This window comes from Pan troglodytes, chromosome 7 (assembly GCF_028858775.2).
Source record: "Pan troglodytes isolate AG18354 chromosome 7, NHGRI_mPanTro3-v2.0_pri, whole genome shotgun sequence".
NCBI classification, from domain to species: domain Eukaryota; kingdom Metazoa; phylum Chordata; class Mammalia; order Primates; family Hominidae; genus Pan; species Pan troglodytes.
Genome location: NC_072405.2, coordinates 6,960,636 through 6,986,008, shown reverse-complemented (window position 1 = coordinate 6,986,008; position 25,373 = coordinate 6,960,636). Strand labels below are relative to the sequence as shown.

The 25,373-nt window shown below is 39.7% G+C and overlaps 2 protein-coding genes across 2 annotated transcripts in view; both read left to right on the top strand.

The window, feature by feature from the left end:
- The first annotated feature begins 379 nt into the window (after window positions 1-379).
- LOC129135627 (MAM and LDL-receptor class A domain-containing protein 1-like) lies at window positions 380-17,160 on the top strand. Its single transcript, XM_054656489.2, has 5 exons — window positions 380-583; window positions 1,511-1,657; window positions 8,715-8,881; window positions 14,364-14,456; window positions 17,073-17,160. The coding sequence occupies exons 2-5, from the start codon at window positions 1,540-1,542 to the stop codon at window positions 17,094-17,096; spliced, it is 402 nt and encodes a 133-aa protein (XP_054512464.1). The 5' UTR covers window positions 380-583; window positions 1,511-1,539; the 3' UTR covers window positions 17,097-17,160.
- Window positions 17,104-25,373, top strand: part of LOC129135625 (MAM and LDL-receptor class A domain-containing protein 1-like) — a 38,364-nt gene continuing 30,094 nt past the window's right edge. The window contains exon 1 of the mRNA XM_054656488.2: window positions 17,104-17,280. The gene's annotated coding sequence lies outside the window, so the exon portion shown is untranslated. The remainder of the gene's footprint in view (window positions 17,281-25,373) is intronic.

Below are 25,373 nucleotides of genomic sequence, written 5' to 3'. Positions count from 1 at the left end.
ACCATGGCCGGCCAACGGGCACAATCTGGGAAGGCTCCAGAGAAAGCAGTTCCAGGGAAGATCCACTTTCCACGTTTAAGGGGCAACATATCTTGTATTGGACACATGTACAACTTTCCTTCACATAGTAGACTCTGAGTTCCAACATTAGGGCAATTTTTTTACTCCTATGAAGGATTGGCTTTGGGGCTTGCCTGTCATTATGGAGATATGATTAAAATTCTGAAACATTGGCATAGTTGTTTTGTTCTGTTTTTCTCTGTCTCTATTTGAGTGGTGTGTGTGTGTGTGTGTGTGTGTGTGTGTGTGTGAGAGAGAGAGAGAGAGAGAGAGAGAGAGAGAGAGAGAGAGAGATAGGGTTACCTAAAGGGTAATTGGTTACAGAGTGCTTTGTAGAATGAATATTAACATTAAAGCAAAATACTTGAGTCTTTCCAGTTGCACCTGCATTTCACTTCTTGCCAATCTTTAAATTTAACAGATGGAATTTTACTGTGTCAAGAAGCATTGAATGCTGAGCGGGAGCTATGTCATCCAGATACAGATCTCTGCAGATTTGATGCTACAGATGAAGAGTTGAGATGTAAGTGTTAAATTGAGATATTCACTTTTCTGGTATATATGCAATATGTGAGACTCAGAGACCACTCACAGGAAAGTGCACACGCCAACCTTTGTTGACATTAATGTCCTAGTTTTAGCTGGAGTGTTATTGGGAGGCTGTGGTGGTTTATACTAAATATATCAATTTAAGGCGATGTCATTTTGTGAAACAAACTAAAGCCATTGTGGAATGGTATGCAATGTTTCTTCTATAAAATTTCAGTGTGATTATGAATAGTAAATAATTTAAACTAACTAATCTAATCCCATAAAGTAGGTAAGGTAAAATATAAAGCCATTTTAAAAATCGTTGACTGGGTATGGTGGCTCATGCCTGTAATCCCAGCACTTTGGGAGGCCGGGATGAGAGGATTGCTTGAGGCCAAGAGCTCAAAATTAGCCTGGGCAATATAGCAAGATGTCATCTCTACCAAGAAAAAAAAAAAAAGAATTACCTGAGCATGGTGGCATGCACGTGTGGTCCTAGCTACTTGGGAGGCTGAGGCTGGAAGATTGCTTGAGCCCAGGAGTTTGAGGCTACAGTGGGCTATGATTGCAACACTGCATTTGGCCTGGGTGGCAGAACAAGGCCCTGTCTCTTAAAAAAATTAAAACATACTGTGACTGAAGTGGTGACACATACAACAAAAACTAGGAATCTCCTTTTTTTATGGCAATGGGTAACATTTGAGAGGATATTGTACATGTGGGTCAACTGAGAAATTTTTGCAAAATGGAGTTGCTGGTACACTCTAAGGCTTATTGAATCCCAATTTCCAGATATAAATTAGTGTGTGCTGATGTGTATGTGTGTATATAAGCCTTTTGGTTGATTACAACACATAACTTGGTTAAGCAGCCACTCTAGCAGACTAATAGTCCACCAAGATCTTTTTCTCCCGTTTAGTGTGTCAGGCCTGTGGGTTTGAATTTGACATGTGTGAGTGGACGTCAGAAGCATCTGCTGGCCAAATTTCCTGGATGCGCACAAAAGCGACAGAGATCCCTGCATTCGAATCCACACCTCAGCAGGATCAAGGAAGTGATGATGAAGGTAGAAAAAAAATAATATCTTTATGTATTACTTTCAGAATTCTGCTTTATGGTGAGTAGTTATAAGACATTACATAGGAGGCCTTGGTGAATATACTGAGTATATTTTATTGAAAATACATTCTGCCATAGGAGCTGAAGGTGAAAATAACAATTATGTTTCCAACAGTGTAAAACAAGAATTATACTAGGTTAACAATATTTTTAAGTTTTATTATTTGCTTCAGGATTTATTATCGTGTGAACAAAAAGTATTAAAAGGCTTTTTTTTTTTTTTTTTTTTTTTTTTTTTTGAGACAGAGTCTCACTCTGTCACCCAGGCTGGAATGCAGTGGTGAGATCTTGGCTCACTGCAACCCCCGCCTCCTGGGTTCAAGTGATTCTCCTGTCTCAGCCTCCCAAGTAGCTGGGACTACAGGCACGTGCTACCATGCCTGGCTAATTTTTGAATTTTTAGTAGAGACAGGAATTCACCATGTTGGCCAGGCTGGTATCAAACTCCTGACCTCAAGTGATCCACCCATCTTAGCCTCCTGAAGTGCTGAGATTACAGGTGTGAGCCATCATGCCCGGCCAAGTCGGCCAGCTCTTTCTTTCTCTTTCTTTCTTTCTTTCTTTCTTTCTTTCTTTCTTTCTTTCTTTCTTTCTTTCTCTCCTTCCTTCCTTCCATCCATGCTTCCTTCCTTCCTTCTTTCTTTCTTTCTTTCTCTCTTTCAACACTGCTCTGTTGTCGATGAGTTTCTTCCTCTTGCTAACATATTAATTTGTATTTTCTGTTTACTTTTATTCTTTTTGCTTTATTTTCTTTCTTCCTTTTCTTGGAGGGGTGAGTATTGTTACATTTTTATTTTTATTTTTTTCACTGATCTGGAAGCTTTAATTTATATATCTTATTTTTATGACTGTTCTTAATTTTTAGGGTATATTCTTTATATGAAATTTCTTTAACAAAACCTAAAGTGCTCTAGTATTTCTGCCTTCTTGAACATGAGAAAGACCAAACTATCATTTAATTATTTTTTGGTCCTGAGTTACAGTTGAACATTTTAAAGAGTTTTAAAGTCAATATCTTGTTATGATACTTGTAATTAGTAAGTTTATATATTTCATTATTTTTCTTACTCACCATTGTCTTTTAGATTTTATGCTTTCCTTCTTGGTTCCCTTATCCCCTTGCAAAGGTTGATTCTTTAATCAATTTTAGTTTTATTTAGAAAAGATCTGTGGTGATGAGCTCCCATAGTACCTGTAAACTTAAAATGTTTTAAAATTGTTCTCACTTCGAAATAATAATTTATCTGGTCATACAATTTTAGAATTTTTTTTAAATTTCTAAGTACAGGGTGATTTTCCCTCTTTAGCTCCTGATATGTGCTGTAGTGACGGAGAAGTCTGAGTGCATATAATGGTTTTTAGTTTAATGCAGATTTTAAAAATGTTTCTTTATCTTTGTTATTTGAAAATTTCAGTATGATGAGTGCAGGAATGAGTAAATGTTTAATTTTTAATGCTCAGAATGCACATATATCATCACTTGCAGAAATTATGTTATTCTATTCAAGTAATTCTCTCTTACTCCCTCTAATCTTTTCATCTTGAGTTTCTATTAAACACAACTAATGTTCACACTCCATAACCTGATTCCTCCTTTTTATTTTCTATATAATTTACTCTATTTTGAGTTACATTTCAGGGCTTCTGGTACATGAATTTTCTCTTTGACACTACAGCCAGTCTAGGTTATATTCTGCCTATTGGGCATTTAATTTAAAGTCTTAATTTATTTTTGTTTTAAGTATATACTTGCTAATATTTTCTTATTTATTTCCTAGTGTATCTTAATATGTTTTTAATAGAATGTATTAGAATTGCATGAAATTTAATTTCTTTTTTGTACAATTTATAAATGTAATTCGTTTTTGCTGTCTTTAGTATTATATTTATATATTTTACTGTGCAGATTATTATTTTTTATTTTTTTATTTTTTGGGGGTAGCAGTAATATTATCATTATGGTTATTTATTTTATTTAAGTTCCAGGCTACGTGTGCAGGATGTGCAGGTTTGTTACATAAGTAAACATGTGCTGTGGTGGTTGGCTGCACCTGTCAACCCATTACCTAGGTATTAAGACCAGCGTGCATTAGCTATTTATCCCAGTGATCTCCCTCCCCTCACCCCTCAACAGGCCCCAGTGTGTGTTGTTCCCCTTCCCTGTGTCTGTGTTCAAGTTGTTCAGCTCCCACATATAAGTGAGAACATGTGGTGCTTGGCTTTCTGTTCCAGCATTAGTTTGCTCAGGATAATGGCTTCCAGCTCCATCCATGCTCCTGCAAAGGACGTGATCTCATTCCTTTTTATGGATGCATAGTATTCCATGGTGTATATGTACCACATTTCCTTTATCCAGTCTATCATTGATGGGCATTTGGGTTGATTCCATGTCTTTGCTATTGTGAATAGTGTACAGACTATTTTTTTTTTAATCTAAAATTCTCTTTATTGTAAATGCCATACAATTATAACTTCAGGGTGACTTGCTATTTCTTGCAAAATCCAGTACTAGTTTTTATTTTATTTTTTGTTTTTATTTTTTTGAGCTGGAGTCTCGCTCTGTCACCCAGGCTGGAATGCAATGGTGCAATCTTGGCTCACTGCAACCTCTGCCTCCCAAGTTTAAGTGATTCTCCTGCCTCAGCCTCCTGAGTAGCTGGCATTACAGGCATGCGTCACCACACCCAGCTAATTTTCATATTTTTAGTAGAGATGGGGTTTCACCACGTTGGCCGGGCTGGTGTTTTTTTTTTTTTTTTCTTTTTTATTGATCATTCTTGGGTGTTTCTCGCAGAGGGGGATTTGGCAGGGTCACAGGACAATAGTGGAGGGAAGGTCAGCAGATAAACAAGTGAACAAAGTTCTCTGGTTTTCCTAGGCAGAGGACCCTGCAGCCTTCCACAGTGTTTGTGACCCTGGGTACTTGAGATTAGGGAGTGGTGATGACTCTTAATGAACATGCTGCCTTCAAGCATCTGTTTAACAAAGCACATCTTGCACCGCCCTTAATCCATTCAACCCCGAGTGGATACAGCACATGTTTCAGAGAGCACAGGGTTGGGGGTAAGGTCACAGATCAACAGGATCCCAAGGCAGAAGAATTTTTCTTAGTACAGAACAAAATGAAAAGTCTCCCATGTCTACCTCTTTCTACACAGACACGGCAACCATCCAATTTCTCAATCTTTTCCCCACCTTTCCCCCCTTTCTATTCCACAAAACCGCCATTGTCTTCATGGCCCGTTCTCAACGAGCTGTTGAGTACACCTCCCAGATGGGGTGGTGGCCGGGCAGAGGAGCTCCTCACTTCCCAGTAGGGGCGGCCGGGCAGAAGCGCCCCTCACCTCCCGGACGGGGCGGCTGGCCGGGCGGGGGGCTGACCCCCCCCACCTCCCTCCCAGACGGGGCGGCTGGCCCGGCGGGGGGCTGACCCCCCACCTCCCTCCCGGACGGGGCGGCTGGCCGGGCAGAGGGGCTCCTCACTTCCCGGTAGGGGTGGCCGGGCAGAGGCGCCCCTCACCTCCCGGACAGGGCGGCTGGCCGGGCGGGGGGCTGATTCCCCCACATCCCTCCGGACGGGGTGGCTGGCCGGGCGGGGGGCTGACCCCCCCACCTCCCTCCCGGACGGGGCGGCTGGCCGGGCTGGGGGCTGACCCCCCCACCTCCCTCCCGGACGGGGCGGCTGGCCGGGCTGGGGGCTGACCCCCCCACCTCCCTCCCGGACGGGGCGGCTGGCCGGGCGGGGGGCTGACCCCCCCACCTCCCTCCCGGACGGGGCGGCTGGCCGGGCGGGGGGCTGACCCCCCCACCTCCCTCCTGGACGGGGCGGCTGGCCGGGCGGGGGCCTGACCCCCCCACCTCCCTCCCAGACAGAGCGGCTGGCCGGGCAGAGGGGCTCCTCACTTCCCAGTAGGGGCGGCCGGGCAGAGGCGCCCCTCACCTCCCGGACGGGGCGGCTGGCCGGGCGGGGGGCTAACCCCCCCACCTCCCTCCCGGACGGGGCGGCTGGCCGGGCGGGGGGCTGACCCCCCCACCTCCCTCCCAGACAGAGCGGCTGGCCGGGCAGAGGGGCTCCTCACTTCCCAGTAGGGGCGGCCGGGCAGAGGCGCCCCTCACTTCCCCGACGGGGCGGCTGGCCCGGCGGGGGGCTGACCCCCCCACCTCCCTCCCGGACGGGGCGGCTGGCCGGGCAGAGGGGCTCCTCACTTCCCGGTAGGGGTGGCCAGGCAGAGGCGCCCCTCACCTCCCGGACAGGGCGGCTGGCCGGGCGGGGGGCTGATTCCCCCACATCCCTCCGGACGGGGTGGCTGGCCGGGCGGGGGGCTGACCCCCCCACCTCCCTCCCGGACGGGGCGGCTGGCCGGGCTGGGGGCTGACCCCCCCACCTCCCTCCCGGACGGGGCGGCTGGCCGGGCTGGGGGCTGACCCCCCCACCTCCCTCCCGGACGGGGCGGCTGGCCGGGCGGGGGGCTGACCCCCCCACCTCCCTCCCGGACGGGGCGGCTGGCCGGGCGGGGGGCTGACCCCCCCACCTCCCTCCTGGACGGGGCGGCTGGCCGGGCGGGGGCCTGACCCCCCCACCTCCCTCCCAGACAGAGCGGCTGGCCGGGCAGAGGGGCTCCTCACTTCCCAGTAGGGGCGGCCGGGCAGAGGCGCCCCTCACCTCCCGGACGGGGCGGCTGGCCGGGCGGGGGGCTAACCCCCCCACCTCCCTCCCGGACGGGGCGGCTGGCCGGGCGGGGGGCTGACCCCCCCACCTCCCTCCCAGACAGAGCGGCTGGCCGGGCAGAGGGGCTCCTCACTTCCCAGTAGGGGCGGCCGGGCAGAGGCGCCCCCCACCTCCTGGACAGGGCGGCTGGCCGGGCGGGGGGCTGATCCCCCCACCTCCCTCCCGGACGGGGCGACTGGCCAGGTGGGGGGCTGATCCCCCCCACCTCCCTCCCGGACGGGGCGGCTGGCCGGGCGGGGGGCTGACCCCCCTACCTCCCTCCCGGACGAGGCGGCTGGCCGGGCAGAGGGGCTCCTCACTTCCCGGTAGGGGCGGACGGGCAGAGGCGCCCCCCACCTCCCGGACGGGGCGGCTGGCCGGGCGGGGTCTGACCCCCCCACCTCCCTCCCGGACGAGGAAGGAGGACGCTCCTCACTTCTCAGACAGGGTGGCTGCCGGGCGGAGGGGCTCCTCACTTCTCAGACGGGGCGGTTGCCAGGCAGAGGGTCTCCTCACTTCTCAGACAGGGCGGCCGGGCAGAGACGCTCCTCACATCCCGGACGGGGCGGCAGGGCAGAGGTGCTCCCCACATCTCAGACGATGGGCGGCCGGGCAGAGACGCTCCTCACTTCCCAGATGTGATGGCGGCCGGGAAGAGGCGCTCCTCACTTCCTAGATGGGATGGCGGCCGGGCAGAGACGCTCCTCACTTTCCAGACTGGGCAGCCAGGCAGAGGGGCTCCTCACATCCCAGACGATGGGCGGTCAGGCGGAGATGCTCATCACTTCCCAGATGGGGTGGCTGCCAGGCAGAGGCTGCAATCTCGGCACTTAGGGAGGCCAAGGCAGGCGGCTGGGAGTTGGTTGTAGCGAGCCGAGATCACGCCACTGCACTCCAGCCTGGGCGCCATTGAGCACTGAGTTAACGAGACTCCGTCTGCAATCCCGGCACCTCGGGAGGCCGAGGCTGGCGGATCACTCGCGGTTAGGAGCTGGAGACCAGCCCAGCTGACGCATCGAAACCCCGTCTCCACCAAAAAAATACGAAAACCAGTCAGGCGTGGTGGCGCGCGCCTGCAATCGCAGGCACTCGGCAGGCTGAGGCAGGAGAATCGGGCAGGGAGGTTGCAGTGAGCTGAGATGGCAGCAGTACTGTCCAGCTTCGGCTAGGCATCAGAGGGAGACCAGGGAGACCGTGGGGAGAGGGGAGAGGGGGGAGGGGAGAGGGGAGAGGGGAGAGGGGGAGAGGGAGCTCTATCTACCACACAGTCTTGGGTGCAAAGTCCCAGACTATTTTTAAAAAGATTAATAGACTTTACTTTTTAGAATTATGCTTTTCAAACTGCTTTTTGCCTTGCAAGTGTCTTGTAATTTTTTGTTGAAAGTCAGACATGATTTACTGTGCAAAAGACGTTAATGTAAATAGTGTAAGCTTTTACATTACGTTTATCCAGTTAAGGATCATATTATGTTTAGTATTTGCTGTAGCTGTAAATATCTGAGGCTAAAATTTGGTCTCATGTTCTTGTTTTTGTCTTTCTTGTTGTATTTGGGTTTCCTTAGAGACTTCTTTTTAAATAAACATCAGAGACGTGCAGCAGTTTCAGTAGCATGAAGAAGCATTTCAGACTTTATTTTCGAAAATGAAGTTGTAAAATTATAGAAATCTCTTTATAAATCTGTGTTGTCATTGTTATTAAGTTCAAGAACAGCTCAAATTGGTTTTAAACATCAGATGGGGAAAAATTTATATACAATATCTTTATGTAAAACAAAATCCATAGGTGACGTTTAAAAGGACTGTAGATATCTCATACCTCTATGTGGCTTGGTAAGAAAGAAGACATTTTAAGTTGTATTTCCTAAAACTATAAATGATTTTCTACAAAAAGTAAATCAAAAAATCATCCAGAGGGGCAAGAATTCTGGGAAGGATGAAGAGAAATTCTTGATTAAAAAAAGGATTGAATAGTGATATTTAAAAGAAAATGACAATAATTTGGTGGTATAGCAATTTGTATATGTAGGTTTCTTTTATAGGAATTTTGAATTTTTACAAAAGGGTGCTGTCAAATTTTGATTATAGAAATTAGGAGATTTCTCTACATATTGGAAATAATATATAAAAATGAAAACCTGTTATTTGTAGTTGATGTAATCATTTGAAAACTATCCTTTTAAGTAAAATATTTGTGTTCTAAGTCTGGTTTTGAAAACTTCAGAAATGTAATAGTTTTAGTCAGACAGAAAGAAGCTAATGTTTTCCTAAATTGCTTCTTTTTTCTTTTATCTTTCAGGTTATTATGTATGGGTAGGCGCTAAGCATGTTTTCACTCTTAACCATTTAGACAGAAGGGCTTACCTAAATAGCTCTGTGTGTCATTGCCTGGGCAAGAGCTGTCATCTTCAATTCTATTATGCAATGGAAAGCAGTGTCCTGAGAGTAAGACTGTATAATAATGAGGTAAGAAGAAAGTTGCATTTATTTCAAATTCATTGAATCAATGAAGTTTCTAACTCTTGGCAACTTGTGTTTTGATTTCTCAGTTGCGCATAGGCTTTTATTCTTTAACTTGACTTTATTTGGTGTACTTTTAAAAAGAATGATTAAGAAACTAGGATAGGGGACACTCTCATGTACAAAAGTTAATGTGATAACTTGCCCAATATTATTTCATAAAGTTTTCAAAATTCATGGAATTATATTAAAGAAACTATAGATCTAATAAAAATGGGATAGCTGAGATTCTGTATTGTGAGCTCTGTATTGAAGCTCTGATGTGATCTGTTTTGGACATTACATCTATATATCATTAGAACTATAAATATAATGGTTAAAACTTACTTGTTTGGGTAGCAGTAGACATAATTTTTAAGACTGGTAATTATTGATTAAATATTGAACAATGGCACACTGGGTAGAGTGAGTCCATTCTTCTTCTCTCTCTCCTTGTCCAATATGCTCAATGAGTTCTAAAGTGTAAAGCTGGGTGAGTACTCCAATTAGTATAACAGATAAAAACAAACTGACAGCTGATTCCATAGTATAGGAAAACACCTTGCTTTGTCTACTCTTATGCACTCAGCACTCCCAATATCTCACTTCTGACACCAGATGCATGTTTTTTTTCCAACACAGCAATTCAGTTCTCTAGTGGACACCAACTGAGTGTCCTTTGATTTGCCTCAATTCTGACACTGCTATGTGAAGATAGTACAGATTCCACAGGTTGAGGTCTCAGGCCCACAAGACTACCCCTACTTCAGATGTCAATCACAAGCTTCCTATTGTGCCTCTTACCTACCAGCTATAAATTGGAGTTCCCATGACCCCCTTCTTAGGTTTGATAATTTGCTGGGATGACTCACAGAATTCAGGAAAACACTTTACTCATGTTACCCATTTATTATTAAAAATGTAGATGAACAACCATATGGAAGAGATGAATAGGGCAAAGTATGTGGGAAGAGGGGTGGTGCTTCGCTTCCACGCATTCCCGGGGGTGCACCCTCTAGGAACCAAAATGCGTTCAGCAATCTAGAAGCTCTCTGAAACCTGTACTTCAGGAATTTGTATAGAGGATTTGTCACATAGGTTTGATCATTTATTAGCTCAATCTCCAGCCCCTCTCTTCTTCCCCAAAGAGGTGGGGCTGAAAGTTCCAAGCTTCTAATCATAACTTGATCTTTCTGGTGATGAGTCCCATAAGATTCTATTAACATCCCTATTGATTAGGAAATTAACAGGTTTTTGGGAACTATCTGCCAGAAACTGGAGGTGAATAAATATATTCATAATAAATAATATATAATGTATAATTATATGTAATATAATATATATCAATATATTCATTATTTTATGTATCCAGATTTATATGATTCACATAATTACATCTATATGTATGTGAGATATCTATAGGTATATATCTCTACACATCCATATAGATATAAATATATAGATAGATAAATATGGATGTCATATATATATCACATATCTGCAGATATGTGAATGTGATATATATATATATCTATCTCCCCACACATCCATATACACACATATAGGTATATAAAGTAATATACATATGTATATAAATTCTTTTTTAATTGGATGAGATATAATTTTCCTGGCATTCTGGAACTTGTTATGTTTTTGTGTTTTTTGCAATAGTACTTTGTAGTCACTGCCCTGCAATCTATTTAATATATTTCACTCCATTTGGTAAGGTGTGGGGGGAGGAAGAAAAGGGGACAACATCTCCCGATCCTTCCTGCAGCATTACAAACTGTCCAGATACGTGGGATCAATTTTACCAAAAAGGAAGAGAGAAAAAATTTAACTGTATCCACGTATGTTCCACCATTCATGCCTCAATATTTCAGTTGCTGTCACCTGTGCTGTTTGAACCAATCCCAGCAAGCCTCCATGCAATCTACAACATTCTATAATTTCCAACTCCTTCTTCAATAAAGGCATAGTAGAGAAATTCTAGAATAATTTTGATGAGTTTAAATTACAGTTAAAATGGTTAAATTATATATGTGGGCCTATGGTAATGCTTTTCAGATGACAGATAATTAATTATTTCATGAAAATTGAATGAATTTTTAGCCTAAATTTAAGTGGAAATTTGTAGTATAATATGGTCTAATCCTGAGGATTATTTTAATCTGCTCTGAAAATGAGTGATGTATTTTAAAAGTTTCAATGCATGTAGAATGGAATTGTGTATTTAATTATGAATGTGAGTATGTATTGTGTATGTAATTATGAATGTGCATATGTATTATGTAATTATGAATGTGTGTATTTAGTATGTATGTAATTATGAATGTATATAGATTGGAATTACTGAAAATGAGCCATGCCATTCTTCTGGTGGCTTTAGAACCATACAAGAAAAGAGTGAAAACAAATTGGCTTCAAGTGTTACATCATATAAAAATGACGTTAGATACCACACATCATCAACTCTATTAATCAGTAATACAGTTATCAAGATTCTGTCTCTCATATTATAAGAAAAGAAGTTAATCATAGGGAAATGATCTAGTGTATTAACCAGAACCAAATGGATGTACATCTTAGAGATTGTTGACTGATGTTTGATCTGTTAGTATCCTGTGAGGTGTCCTGTCTTTTCTGACACTATTTGCTATCCTCTATACATATGTTGCTCACTGATGCAAAATCTGCATCAAAGTACATTTAAGTCCCTAGTCAATGTTTTGTCACACACTTAAAAGGACTCCAAACCTATCATTTAAAAAAGTAGCTCTTGATGAAAATGATGATTTACATCTTTCCATGAACAGAATGCTGTTTTGTGTTGCGAATATCTATTACTCTATAAATGTGAGGAGGTAAGCCAAGAAATATCTAGCAAGAATGCTGAAGGTTGTTTTCCTTATTTCCAGAGGACATTAGAACTTGAGAAGTGAAAAACTCAGGTGAAGGCAAGTTGTTAAATAAAAAGTTCACTCTTTAGAATCAGCTCAAGTGTGTAGCAATTCTAGTTTGTACCATCTAACCATTCTTGGGTTAGATCTGCGTCCATGATCTATAAAATAATACTCATAGCAACAGCCTACTTTTGTTCTGTGTAGGGTTTCCATGTAATTATTTACCAAGAAATTTACATGTAGTTTTTCTTTACAACCAAATTTACTTGTAATTCTTTACCAAATTACATGGTCTTATTCCTAGATGCGATCAAAAGTAGTGAAACTCAACAACATTGACTTTGGTACCCTTGATTTCTTCACTGGAAGAGAAAAGCATAGACTGGCATCTCTAAGAGATAGAGTGTTAATAAATATGTTAAATATATTTCTTGAAAGGTAAATCGGCATTATTGATTCTGGACCGGCGGAGCAAAGATATATTTTAAAAAAATTATTTACTGATTTTAAGATAAAAGTAGAACATCACTTGAAAAGCTTTGCTGAGTTGGAGATTTCTTTTTTACATTAACACCTGTGAAAAGTAACTAGAAAGTGGAAGAGTAAGAACAGAAATAAAATGAAACCTGATTTCACTTAGAATAAATTCTTTTTACAAAACATTGCTAGTGCCATCAGACTGGAAAATGTATAGAAAAATCTAGATCTCATTCACTGTGTACTATGAACTTGGCTTATGAAAAACCATTTAAGTTTGGAAAGAACACTGCTCACTTTTCAAAAATGTAAGTGCACCCATCTTCAGGGGGAGCAGAGGGGAATCAATTAGTCACTGTGAAAAAAGAGTACAATAGCTCTAAATTATTTTCATAAAATGAAAACGGGGGAAAGTGGTGAATGCAATTTGCCAAGAGGTGTCACTAAAAGCATCTGTGTAGGGTGTAAGTGTTTTGATGCTAAATAACTGAAGTTGTGTAAGAAATAAGCAGAAGAAAAATTAGTTGCTTGTCTCAACTTTTTATAACTCCAGTTCATCCTGATCCGCCATGAAAGCTATCAGCCGAAAATATGTCCACCCCATGTGCTTCATTGTCTTGTGGAAATCTTCACAGTTGATATGAATAAGTAATGAAGTAAATTGTAATGGATTTAGACTATCTTCTGAAATATTTAGGTCTTGGAAATTTGGAGTAGGCATCTGAGGGTGCAGGACTAAGTTGAAAGTAGATTCATTTTTAGAAAATCTTGGGCATGCATAAAATATGTGAGGCTGAGTGAGGACACAAATATTGATATCACTTATCATTTGGATTAAAACAAGATGTTACCTTTCAGGGCCGTTTTCTATCTCATGCTAGAAAGTGGGATAGAGCCAGGCTCAGAGCTCAACCTGAGACATAATTATGTCAATCTTCACATTTTTACCATATTGTTACCTAAAAATTCATGCATTCTATATGTAAACATTATGAACAATTTGGTCTATTTTTGGGAAGAAATGTGAATTTGAATGTCTAATAAAATGTAAATAAAAATAAGATTTCAGAGCATAAAAGCATCAACATAAATCATAAAGACCAATGCCATACATGCTGTAGACAAAATTTTGAGTACCTTATAGACTTTTTTATTTTATTTAGTTTTTTTGAGGCGGATTCATGCTCTGTCACCCAGGCTGGAATGTAATGGTGGCATCTTGGCTCACTGCAACCTGCGCCTCCCAGGTTCAAGTTATTCTCCTGCCTCAGCCTCCTGAGTAGCTGGGATTACAGGCACCCACCACCACGCCTGGCTAATTTTTGTATTTTTAGTAGAGATGGAGTTTCACCATAGACTTTTATTGAGCTTCTTACATTCAATACATGTTTTGAATGCAGTAAAGGCTTGTTACTACACTCATAGCATGTAGTAACAATTTTACATAGATTTTGCAATCTGAAAAATGATCATTGTACAGGTACATAACATAGATTTCTCTAAAAGATGTAAATAGGCCTTTGATAGAATGACCAAATTAAGAATATAATTTTCAGAATGTAACTGTATTGTTTGGAACTTGGACCAAATGTTTCCACAAGAAAAAATATTTAGTATAAATTGAAATTGTGCAGAAAATGCATCTGACAACATTTTTAACCTTTATATTGTTTGCCTGTAATCTTTTTCTTTTCTAGTATCATGGCAATATTACAAAATGTAATAATGTTATTGAGATCAACATTTAAATTGCTGATCTTATTAACTGTTATTTAGAATTTTATTTTTGAAACGCAGTACTGTTTTTTTAAAAGATTTCATCCAAATTTTTGTTCCATCCTAATACTGTTTATCTACAAAAAGCAGCTTTACTACATAAACATGCTTCATTTTCTTATTTTTTAATGATATTCAGCTTTTTCAACTTGACTACCAAGACTTTAGATTTCCTAGTACTTTATATCATACAGGTAAGGTAATACCTACTACAATGTAATTAAAAGAGCATGTATGTAAATGTGAAGATTAGAATATGGGTAATGAGTGATGTCTTTCTCTTCAAATCAAAGGAAGAAGAAATATTTTGGACATGCAACATATCAACTCACAGCCAATGGGTGAAAGCAGATGTGTTAATACCAGAAGATCTGAAGACATTTCAGGTATGAAAGAAAAAAAAAAAGTATTTTTTTATCATGGTTTAAGTTTTAGCTTTGCAGTAATAAATTGATCATGCACTGCTAAAGTTAAATTAACATTTAAGTTAGGGATGCGTGCTTGTATATTTGGGGAGAGTGATTGCTTACTTTTTAAATTGTACCTTTTCCTTCTGAGACCAAATTTCCCATGGCGGGGGACATAGAGTGTATCCACTCTTGTTCACAGCTTCCTCATTCTCCACAGCCTTCCTTTCTTGCTCCACAGCACCATGCTTTGCCCCAGGGAAACAAATTGCATTATGAAGTAGGTAAATAGTAAACTGGTATTGAAACTTAGTATAGGCAAATGTTTTGAATGCAATAATTCATATCTATATAACACATGGAAAGCTCTATGTACACCAAGAAACATATGAAACATACATAGGCTCAATAGGAATGCTTTCTCTTAAAAAATTAAATTGATATTTGTGTTGTATTAGGTTGGTGCAAATGTAATTGCAGCTTTTGCCATTGTGGCTTTTGCCATTGCTTTTAATGGCCAAAACCTCAATTATTTTTGCACCAACATGATATACGGAATGCGTAAGTTTATTTATGCTGGAGTGTGAGTATAAAATGATGATACTGATTATATGTGTGGGTTATGAAGCCAATTTCATTTCTTTATAGTGATATTCCATTTATACATCCTATCACAGCCTATTGAGTTAACATTTTGACACTATTTAATTTTCATAGGCTGATATCTGTTTTTATAACTTCTCAGGTACTAAACAAGTTTCTTTTTTTATAAACTGAAGATTAAATTTTGTTTTAACTCAAAGATAAAACAAAGTAAACTGTAAAGAAAATGAATTTGAGAATTATTCCAGGTTCTCAAGTGGATATGTAATGTAATTAGCTGTTCAATAATTATAGGCCTTTGAGATCTAAGTGTAAAACCATCAATTTTTGAACCTCAAATTGATATCATTTCTGCATTTCTGATCTCTTGCTGCTATGAAAATATACAGCTATACATTAATAATTTTTACATGTATGATATTCATTATGGGAAAAGTATGTAGCAGCATACAAAGTTTTCTTATTGTTGGATATGATTTAAATTTAATATTATTTTCTAAACCAAATTATTAGACATATTTGCAAACTGAAAATCTGACCTTAAGTAATTATTAATGAACAAACAAATATATATCCCTCGTATTTTGTTTGTTTGAAATGGAGTCTTGCTCTGTCACCCAGGCTGGAGTGCAGTGCTGGGATTTTGTCTCACTGCAGCTTCCACCTCCTGGGCTCAAGCAATTCTCTTGTGTTAGCCTCCCAAGCAGCTGGGACTACAGGCATGTGCCACTATGCCCAGCTAATTTTTTGTATTTTTAGTAGAGATGGGTTTTATCATATTGGCCAGGCTGGTCTCGAACTCCTGACCTCAAGTGATCCACCTCCTTGGCCTCACAAAGTGCTGGGATTACAGGTGTGAGTCACCGCACCTGACCTATCCCTCGTGTTTTGAAAAGAAAATCTATTCAGAAACTTTAAGCTGGATGAAACTGAAGGAAGTCAATTTTAATTCTTAGTATCTGGCTGGAATTTTAACCACATTTAGTGCTGTTTAATAGAACTTTCTGCCTAATGGAAATGCTTTATATCTGATGTCCAGTATGGTAGCCACTCATCACATGAGGCTATTGAACAATTGAAATTTGGCTACTGTGACTGAGGGAACTAAATTTTATTTTATTTTCATTAATTTGAATTGAAATAGTCCTCTGTAGCTCATGGCTAATGTTCTGGACAGCAAATAATTAGTTATCTGTGATACAGTCAGCTATTTGTACTTCTGTACTTTTGGTGTTAAGTAATAATTGCTCTTGGTAGAAACTCAAGGAATGCTAATACTTTGACATTATCTTACACTTGACCAGCAATGTGTGGTTGTTTCATTTGCTAATATTGCTTATCTCCAGAAAAGCTAGCAATTCAATTGGTGACAACAAAATTTATTTACTTTAATTGACACTTCTTTTCTCATTAAAGAAGTTACTCTTTTATGTAAGTTGAATAGAGTTTTATGTTTATTCCCTTACATTTTTTTATTCCTATATTGTGTCTGTTTCCATTTGGCTGATATTTTTCTTCATGTATTCAAATACTAATTTCACTAGTTAAAAAATAAGTCAGGTGCAGTTACAGCTCTTGTTCTATAAGTAATGACAATACTTCTTATTTTCCTTGAAAATGAAAGAAAGAGAGCCGTAAAGATGATGACCAAGTAACAAGTTTGCAGTCAGGGACATTTTTGATAGTTAAGTGGATGCTTGTGTTTTGCCTGATCCTGGGAGGTTTCTCTGAGCCTTTAGTGGAGCAAATGTTTCCATCAGTTTTTTTTTTTTAATACTTTAAGTTTTAGGGCACATGTGCACAACGTGCAGGTTTGTTACATCAGTCGTATGACCATGGGTTGAGCTTATCAAACAGGAACTTTGTTATATATTGCCTTGGTTGCTTTAAACACTTTTTCTCAATGACTACTTTGTCTTTATCAACCTTCTTTAGTTTTTTGTCTTATTAAGGAGATTGCAAACTCATAAATTAATCTTTTTCTTCCTAAAGATTATTTTTGAAGGGACTCTTTAGAGCCAGAGAAGTTTTATTGCCCTTGATCACCTCTGGGTCTATGCCTGTGGACAGACCCAATCCAGAAAGCTTTGCTCTGCAGACGAATTCCCTTGCACTAGTGGCCAGTGCATTGCCAAAGAATCTGTCTGTGACTCTCGGCAGGACTGCTCCGATGAGAGTGATGAAGACCCAGCAACTTGCTGTAAGTGAGTGAATGGCTTACTAGTTTACATGCTCTAATTCAAGACTGTTAGTTGGATTTAAAACAGTCTTTGTTTCTATCAAGGCAAAGGTAAGTCATATGTATGAAATGTGATAAATATGCATTATCGCTCTGAAACTATTAGTACTATGCCTTCAGGGATCTCTATTTTAACTTAATGTTTTGGTGCTTGTTGCAAAGTCTGCAACATCTCTCAATTTATTCTACAAATGAATAGTTGTGATTATTGTTGGCTGGGTGTGCGAATGTGTGTGCTTTGATTAAAGAGAAGATGGGTGGTAGAAGGAAACTTTTTGTACCTTTGCCTTGGAGGCATATAGTATGGGTTGCTAACTTTTATTGTGTATGCTTTTTTCCTCTCTAGTCAATCATCTTGGAAGCTGTAGCTGGGAGGGATGAGTAGGAGGAGGGTGGCCCTTCCTCCAGGGCAGCTACCATGACTGTAGAAATCACTTCAGCCATCATGGCTGCCCTGGACGAAGGGCCGCTCTCCTCTTACTTGCCTAGAAAACACTTCAGCCAGCCGGGTGCAATGGCTCACATCTGTAATCCCAGCACTCTGGGAGGCCGAGGCAGGCAGATCACGAGGTCAGGAGTTCAAGACCAGCCTGGCCAACATAGTGAAAGCCCCGTCTCTACTAAAAATACAAAAAATTAGCCAGGCGTGTTGGTGGGCACCTGTAATCACAGCTACTTGGGAGGCTGAGGTAGGAGAACTGCCTGAACGTGGGAGGTGGAGGTTGCCGTGAGCTGAGATCACGCCATTGCACTCCAGCCCAGGCGACAGTGTGAGACTCCGTCTGAAAAAAAAAAAAAAAAAAAAAAAGAAATCACTTCAGCCATGACTGGCGTTTGGGAGGGCCAAAGTGTCCCAACACCTTTCTTTCAGGCCTTTTCTGAAGAGTCTTTGATAGAAGTGATGACAAGAGATCCCATTACTATTCAAGCATAGTCATAGTTCAACAAAAATATAATTTAATTTACAATCCACAGGATAATTCTCATATGAGATAACTTAGCAACTGAGATCCCTGTGTCTCTTTAGAAAACATGAATTCCAAGGATATGAATCCAATTTCTGTATCACAAACAGGTGGTTTTTAAAAGATATTAAAGATTTGACATTTATTTTACTGCAGTGTCTTATTTTAGTGAGATGTTTTGTTGAGCAGAGGTGAAAATATTATAATAAGATAAATGCCACCTTTTAAGTGAAAAGCTCTGTATAATTGGTTTCTCCTGGGAAGCTTGGATTTTATTAAGAGCAATGCGGAGGGACACAGGAGAGAGGAGATGAGAAAGTAAGGCTAAAATCCCCTTCTGCCATGTTCATCAACAGCAATCCAGTTAATACTTCAGACTCCCAGCTTTAAACCAAGTAATCGGCTAACCAGTGTGAGCTCAACGGAGCTTTTGGGCTGCTCTCTTCTTTTGTTCAAAACAAGCGATGTAAGAGCAATTTATTTACTCCAATGTATGTGAAGTTTCTTTCTATGTTTTATTTAAATTTTTTACAGACAATTTGCTTCATTTCTGTTGGGGAAATATTTCTTTCTAACAGTTTCTATAATTCTTAATGTCAATAACTGAAGGAAAATATATTTCCTTTCTTTCCACATATATAATTTTTTTTTTTTTTTTTGAGACAGAGTCTTGCTCTGTCACCCAGGCTGGAGTGCAATGGCATGATCTCGGCTCACTACAACCTCCACTTCCCGGGTTCAAGTGATTCTCCTGTCTTGGCCTCCAGAGTAGCTGGGATTACAAGCATGTGCCACCACACCCAGATAATTTTTGTATTTTTAGTAGTGACAGGTTTCATCACGTTGGCCAGGCTGGTCTTGAACTCCTGATCTCAGGTGATCCACCGGCCTCAGCCTCCCAAAGTGCTGGGATTACAGGCATGAGCCACTGCACCTGGGCACTTGTATATTTGGAAGCTTAGCTTTTTCCCCTCCATTGTTTTCCCCGTAGTAAATCATACTTTATGTTCACCTTTAAAAAATTGTTTAGCATTTGATTTTTGACATATTTTCTCATTTACTGAAGTTTCATTGATTATGTATATGATATTTTTCCAATTCAGTAGATCTTCATGCCGTATTCTGCTATTTTCTTGGGGTGAATGCAGGAATGAGTAATTGTGTTTCTCAACAAAAACAGTGTTACTTATTAATCTTTTAAGTTTTTAAATAGTGTAACCTCATTTGTCCAAAGAAAACCTGTCATGTTTGCATGATTGAGATTGACTTGATATAGGGAATATGTCATAAAAATGTAGCCATATTGCATATAGTATATATGTGTATTCATGTATTTTGATACCAAAATGAGTGTTTCATGTAAATATATATACAATTATTTATGTTGTGAAATTATATAGATTTGGATTATTAGAATTGATATAAATTTACACTATTTGCTGCACTAAAGTATTTAATATATTTGTGCATATAGACACATGCATATGTATATTCTTACAAAATAAAAGAGGCTTTTCCTTTGAAATTTAAAACCATATTGAAACATTTTACACATACAAAAACATTTGTATTTTACAAATTTTTATTTGTAATATCAAGTTTTTTTCATAAACGATTCTTCCATGTTCATGAAGCACAAGAAAAATATCTTTATATCTTTTTTTATTGCACTTTAGAATGAATCTCTAGGAGGGTATAGCTTGTGCAGGCAGTTTGAATAGCACCAGGAATACTTACCAAATTCTGGAGAATGAGTAAATATGAACTCGTGAGGATTGTCAGTTGGTATTCCACAGCCAGTGTGCTTTTCCCCAAAAGCAGACTCACTCAGGTCTTCTCTCATTATCAAGTTGCCCTTACTTTTAGGTATTATTTTAATATATGGCATAACATAGCCTCCAGACCGGTGGCTTCTCAAAATCAGTTAATAAAAACGGCCTGTGCGTTTTGCTGCAACAACAGACTCCATGGACCAGAGCATCAGCATTACCTGGGAACTTAGCGGAAATGCAGAACCTCAGGCCCTGGCCCAGCCTTACGGAACCAAAAGCTACATGGAACAAGGTCCCAGGTGATTTGTCTGCATATGAAACTTTGAGAACCACTGTACCAAAGAGGCTTCAGGAAGGAAGACAGCTAGGGGAAGAAACAGATGGCATCCAAAAAAATTGAGAAAAACTAAAGGCAAACAAGTCAGAGTTCTCTCAGGGTAGAAGCAAAAACTCTCTTTACTTTGCTAGTCCTTAAGAGCATCAATATTAATAAAATATTTATAATGTGTATTTGTAATGTATATTAACACAATATTTATAATATAATCCTGTTAGAATCTAATATATTCTCATTAAATGAAATATTCCCCATTCATTTCCCATACATAGCTTTCTTTCTTATTTCACAGAGAGCTGATTAACTTCTGGAGGATTCATAAAATATTTTACTTTTCATGATCCAGAATTTTTCCCAGCTGCACAATGAAATTCTTTCTTGTCTGCTCATATGCTGTAGTGGTTAAATATGCAAGAGAAAGCTTTGTCATGATCTCAAAATATTACTTTAACTGATGAACTCTGAGTAAAATTTCTCTAAAACCAAACAATAGATTTTTGATGTTTATTAACATAATCCTGTATTAAATGAGGACAGTTAAGATTAAAATATATCTGCACCCTCATGTTCATTGCAGCATTATTCAAAATATCCAGCCAAAACAACTGAATTCTCTAAGAATGGATCAAACAAGTGGGGTGTGTGTGTGTGTGTAAAATGTATATGTGTTCACAATGGAATATTATTCAGCAATAATGAAGAAAAAAACTTGCTATTTGTGACAATGATGAGCCTGGAGGGGATTATGCAAAGTGAAATAACCCAGACAGAGAAAGACAAATACAGCACGATCTCACTTATACATGGAATCTAAGAAAGTTGAATTTGTAGAAACAGAGAGTAGAATGGCAGTTGTCCAGGGTTGAGGCCTGGCCGAAATGGGGAGGTGTTGGTCAAAAGATACAAATTTTCACTTACAAGATGAATAAGTTCTGGGAGTCTAGTGTACAGCCTGGTGACTATAGTTAGTAACACTGTATTGTATACTTGAAATTTGCTGAGAGTAGATCTGAACTGTTCTGATCACACACACAAAAGGTAACTATATGATGAAATGATGCTAATTAGCTTTACTGTGGTAATCCTTTCACTACGTATATGTATATCAAAACATTACATTGCGTACCTTAGTTACAATTTTATTTGTCACTTATACATCAATAAAGCTTAAAAAATTAATACATATATATGCAATATGTTTTAAAAATCTCTATCAAAATAATTAAAATACAACATGCCAAACATGTCCAAAGATACACGTTGGATCCCTGAACAGTTTATACATGAAATAGATCTAATTTTCAGACACGCGCTACAACATGGATGAACCTTGAAGACGTTAAGTGAAATAAGCCAGAGACAAAAGGACACGTATTGTTTGGTCCCAGTTATATGAAGTACCTAAAGTAGGCAAACTCATAGAGACAGATAGTAAAATGGTGGTTGCCAGGGTTTGAGGGGAGGGGAGATGGAAATTATTGCTTAATGGGGGTGGAGATTCAGTTTGGGAATGAAAAAGTTCTGGAGATGGATGGTGGTAATGGTTGTACAACAATGGGAATGTACCTAATACCATAGAAGCTTACATTAAAAATTGTTAAAATGTTACATTTCTGTCATGTATATTTTACCACAATAAAATACACATTTGTATTTATATATAAAATTTTCAATAACTCATATAGGAAAAAAAATATATATATAGAATCTACTTCACTGTGTTCCAAAAAAGTTGGCATGATAGATATATCTTCAAATCAAAATAGTTCAGGAAATTCCATGAAAAAGGGTTTTTTTAAATTATAGGACTTTAAAAACAATTTTAAATGCTAATAAGAATTGTGTACCTTCACAGGGGACATTGGTATAATAGTCAAATGAAAGAAATTTAAACCAAGGATCTTGTATGATTCATTAATTTTTAGTGTGATATTGTCTCTAGATGTCTTTCATGTAAAAAAAAATGTTGGGCCGGGTGCGGTGGCTCACGCCTGTAATCCCAGCATTTTGGGAGGCCGAGGTGGGTGGATCACGAGGTCAGGAGATCGAGATCATCCTTGCTAACACAGTGAAACCCCATCTCTATTAAAAATATAAAAAAATTAGCCGAGCGTTGTGGTGGGCGCCTGTAGTCCCAGCTGCTCCGGAGGCTGAGGCAGGAGAATGGCGTGAACCCGGGAGGTGGAGCTTGCAGTGAGCCAAGATTGCACCACTGCACTCCAGCCTGGGCCTCAGAGCGAGACTCTAACTCAAAAAAAAAAAAAAAAAGTGGAATGCTAAAACACTTAATGAAGGGAAAGGAAATACCAATATAAAAATATTTAGTGTAGCAATGATCTGTGTGGGTTTCCAATACATATTAACAAAATATTTATAATGTAATCCTGTTAAAATCTAACATATTGTCATTAAATGAAATATTCCCCATTCATTTCCCATACATAGCTTTTTTTTTCTTATTTCACAGAGAGCTGATTAACTTCTAGAGGATTCATAAAATATTTTACTTTTCATGATCCAGATTTTTTCTCAGCTGAACAATGAAATTCTTTCTTGTCTGCCCATATGCTGCAGTGGTTAAATATGCAAGAGAAAGCTTTGTCATAATCTTAAAATATTACTTTCACTGATGAACTCTGAGTAAAATTTCTCTAAAACTGTGAACAGCGCCATATCTCATACTGCGGTTAGAGATGGTGAAGCGTATTCTGTAATCACAGAAAGTTAAAATAAAAGCAACTAAGTAATCAAAATAATTGTTTTAATGAAAGTACTTTATTTATAACATGAATAGATTTTTTTAGATTTTGCAAATGTTTACATTTAACACATATAGTATGATAAGACATTTAATAATTGCCAGAATGCATTTGACTCTCCCGGCTTTCTTCAGATATTTATAAGTTCACTTTAAAGTTTTTGAATTACACAGGGGAGATATTAATGGAAGAACTTCAATTTAGTTACCGGAATTTGATTTATATTTTACAGTACAGTGAAGTTCTTGAACTTTTAGCTTTAAAAAATATTCTTTTACGTGTACAGGAACACATTAGTAAAAACAGCCAATCAATTCACCAAGGTTTTTACAGAGGTGGTTGCACCATGTCACCATGTTGCTTTCACACATCTTTACGGTGACAGATTTTGAAAGCTAATTTTCATTTTTCAAAGGATGGTGGTGTTTAGCATTCTGTAAAAAGCACAATGATTGACTTTTTTTAACCAATAAAACATCTAGGTAATCAAAGAAATGGTTTGAACTTTTGTCCTAAAGCCAAATTTCAACATTTATACAATCAAAAGTGGCTTTTATCTTGAGAGCTTCTTTCTTTATGTCTTTGCGGTTGAGCGACTAGCTCAATTATGAAGAGTCTGGGTGAGGGTGTGGGATGCATCAGTCATGTGGTACTTTCCATTTTCACACTCATCGATCTCATTGCCATTTCACACCATTGCCTTGTTGGGGAAATTAGGATGGTGCCTTCAGCAGCTATCTGAATGAAGAACATTGCTGTTTGCATGGACTTGTATAGCAATGCATAATTTGCTGCCCTAACAGTGCAATATTGAGTTTATTACCCAAACAGGGACTGAGAGAGGGAAAAGAAGAGATGAAGTATTAATTATTATACTAGGACAACAGGCATGCATTGAGGCAACCCTGGGCCAGGCAAGACATGTGGTCACTCTACCCATGGAAGATTTTGTATTCCAGGGAAGTGTGTTCTAGGAATTGGAGGTAACCTTGTAGAGAGGTGGAAGGATTCCTTCGTCAAATCCACAGCCAAGAATTTGGAACTTTGAAGCACATTTCAGAGGCCAAATATGTACTTTGAGTCTTAAATATTTCTATACTCCACCAACTGACAGAACATTTTGGAGGTGGCATAGAAGGTGGCAGAGCTCACAGAGGACCGAGGGATTAGGCCAGAGGGTTCTGTAAATGCCCAGGGAGAAAGTCACGGCTAGGTTGTAAGTGCTCAAGATTGTGTCAGAAAACAGAAGGCACTCTCCCCTGTGGAGTAATGTTTTATCAAGAGCCATATCCTATAAATTATGTAGACACACCTGAGAAAAGAAAAACATAGCCAAGAGCAATAGATTTGCAGCTAGGTGTATGGGCAAACGGCACTTCCTTGTCATATCAGTGCACCATTAGGCGGTGTGCAACATGTTTTTATTATTATGCTGTAGTCAACTTTCTTGTTTTTTATTTGTAGGGAAATCCATTTAGAGGGAAAAATAATATTCATTTGTAATGAAAGAAATGCTGTACCAAAATCTATGGATGCTCAAGTCCCTGGAGAACTTGAGCCCCAGGGAAAAGTCAGCTCTTGTATCTGCAGGTTGCACATCCTGCTAATACTATATTTTTGAACCACTATTGGTTGAATCTGCAAGAAGGAACCCACAGATATGGAAGACCCAGTGTCTATTCTATGACTGTCTAACAAGCATGGCTTTCAGATCTAAAGGTTCAGTTTGCATGTAGAGAAATCGGAAGTGGCATTGTCATTTGCATACCGCACTTCAATGTTTTAAGAGTTGACATGTCAGTGATAAAATATGTGGTCATAAAATCAGGTGTCCCTATTACAGAGACTTGAAGATGCTTTGATTATTAAGATATAGTGAGCTTATTTGATATGCTGGTTAAATTGACCGTATTAAAATTTACAAGTTGAACACAATGGTCAGAAGCAAACCCATGGTGATGGAGTCTTTTTAATTATGAAACAGAGTTCCTGGTTTAAGGAGGCTTCGGAGTATGAGCTTTTGGTGTCAGACAGGTTCAAAGTCTAGATGTTCCATTTACTAAAATGTACCACAAGCAAGTTGCTTCATGTTCTGAGTTCCAATTTTCTCTTTTAGGAAATGGTATTTACTATGTAGAGTGTAAGAATTAAGGTTAATATATGTAAAATGCCTGCTGCATACTTGGAACTCAGTGGTAGTTTGGCTGTTTTTATTGTTATT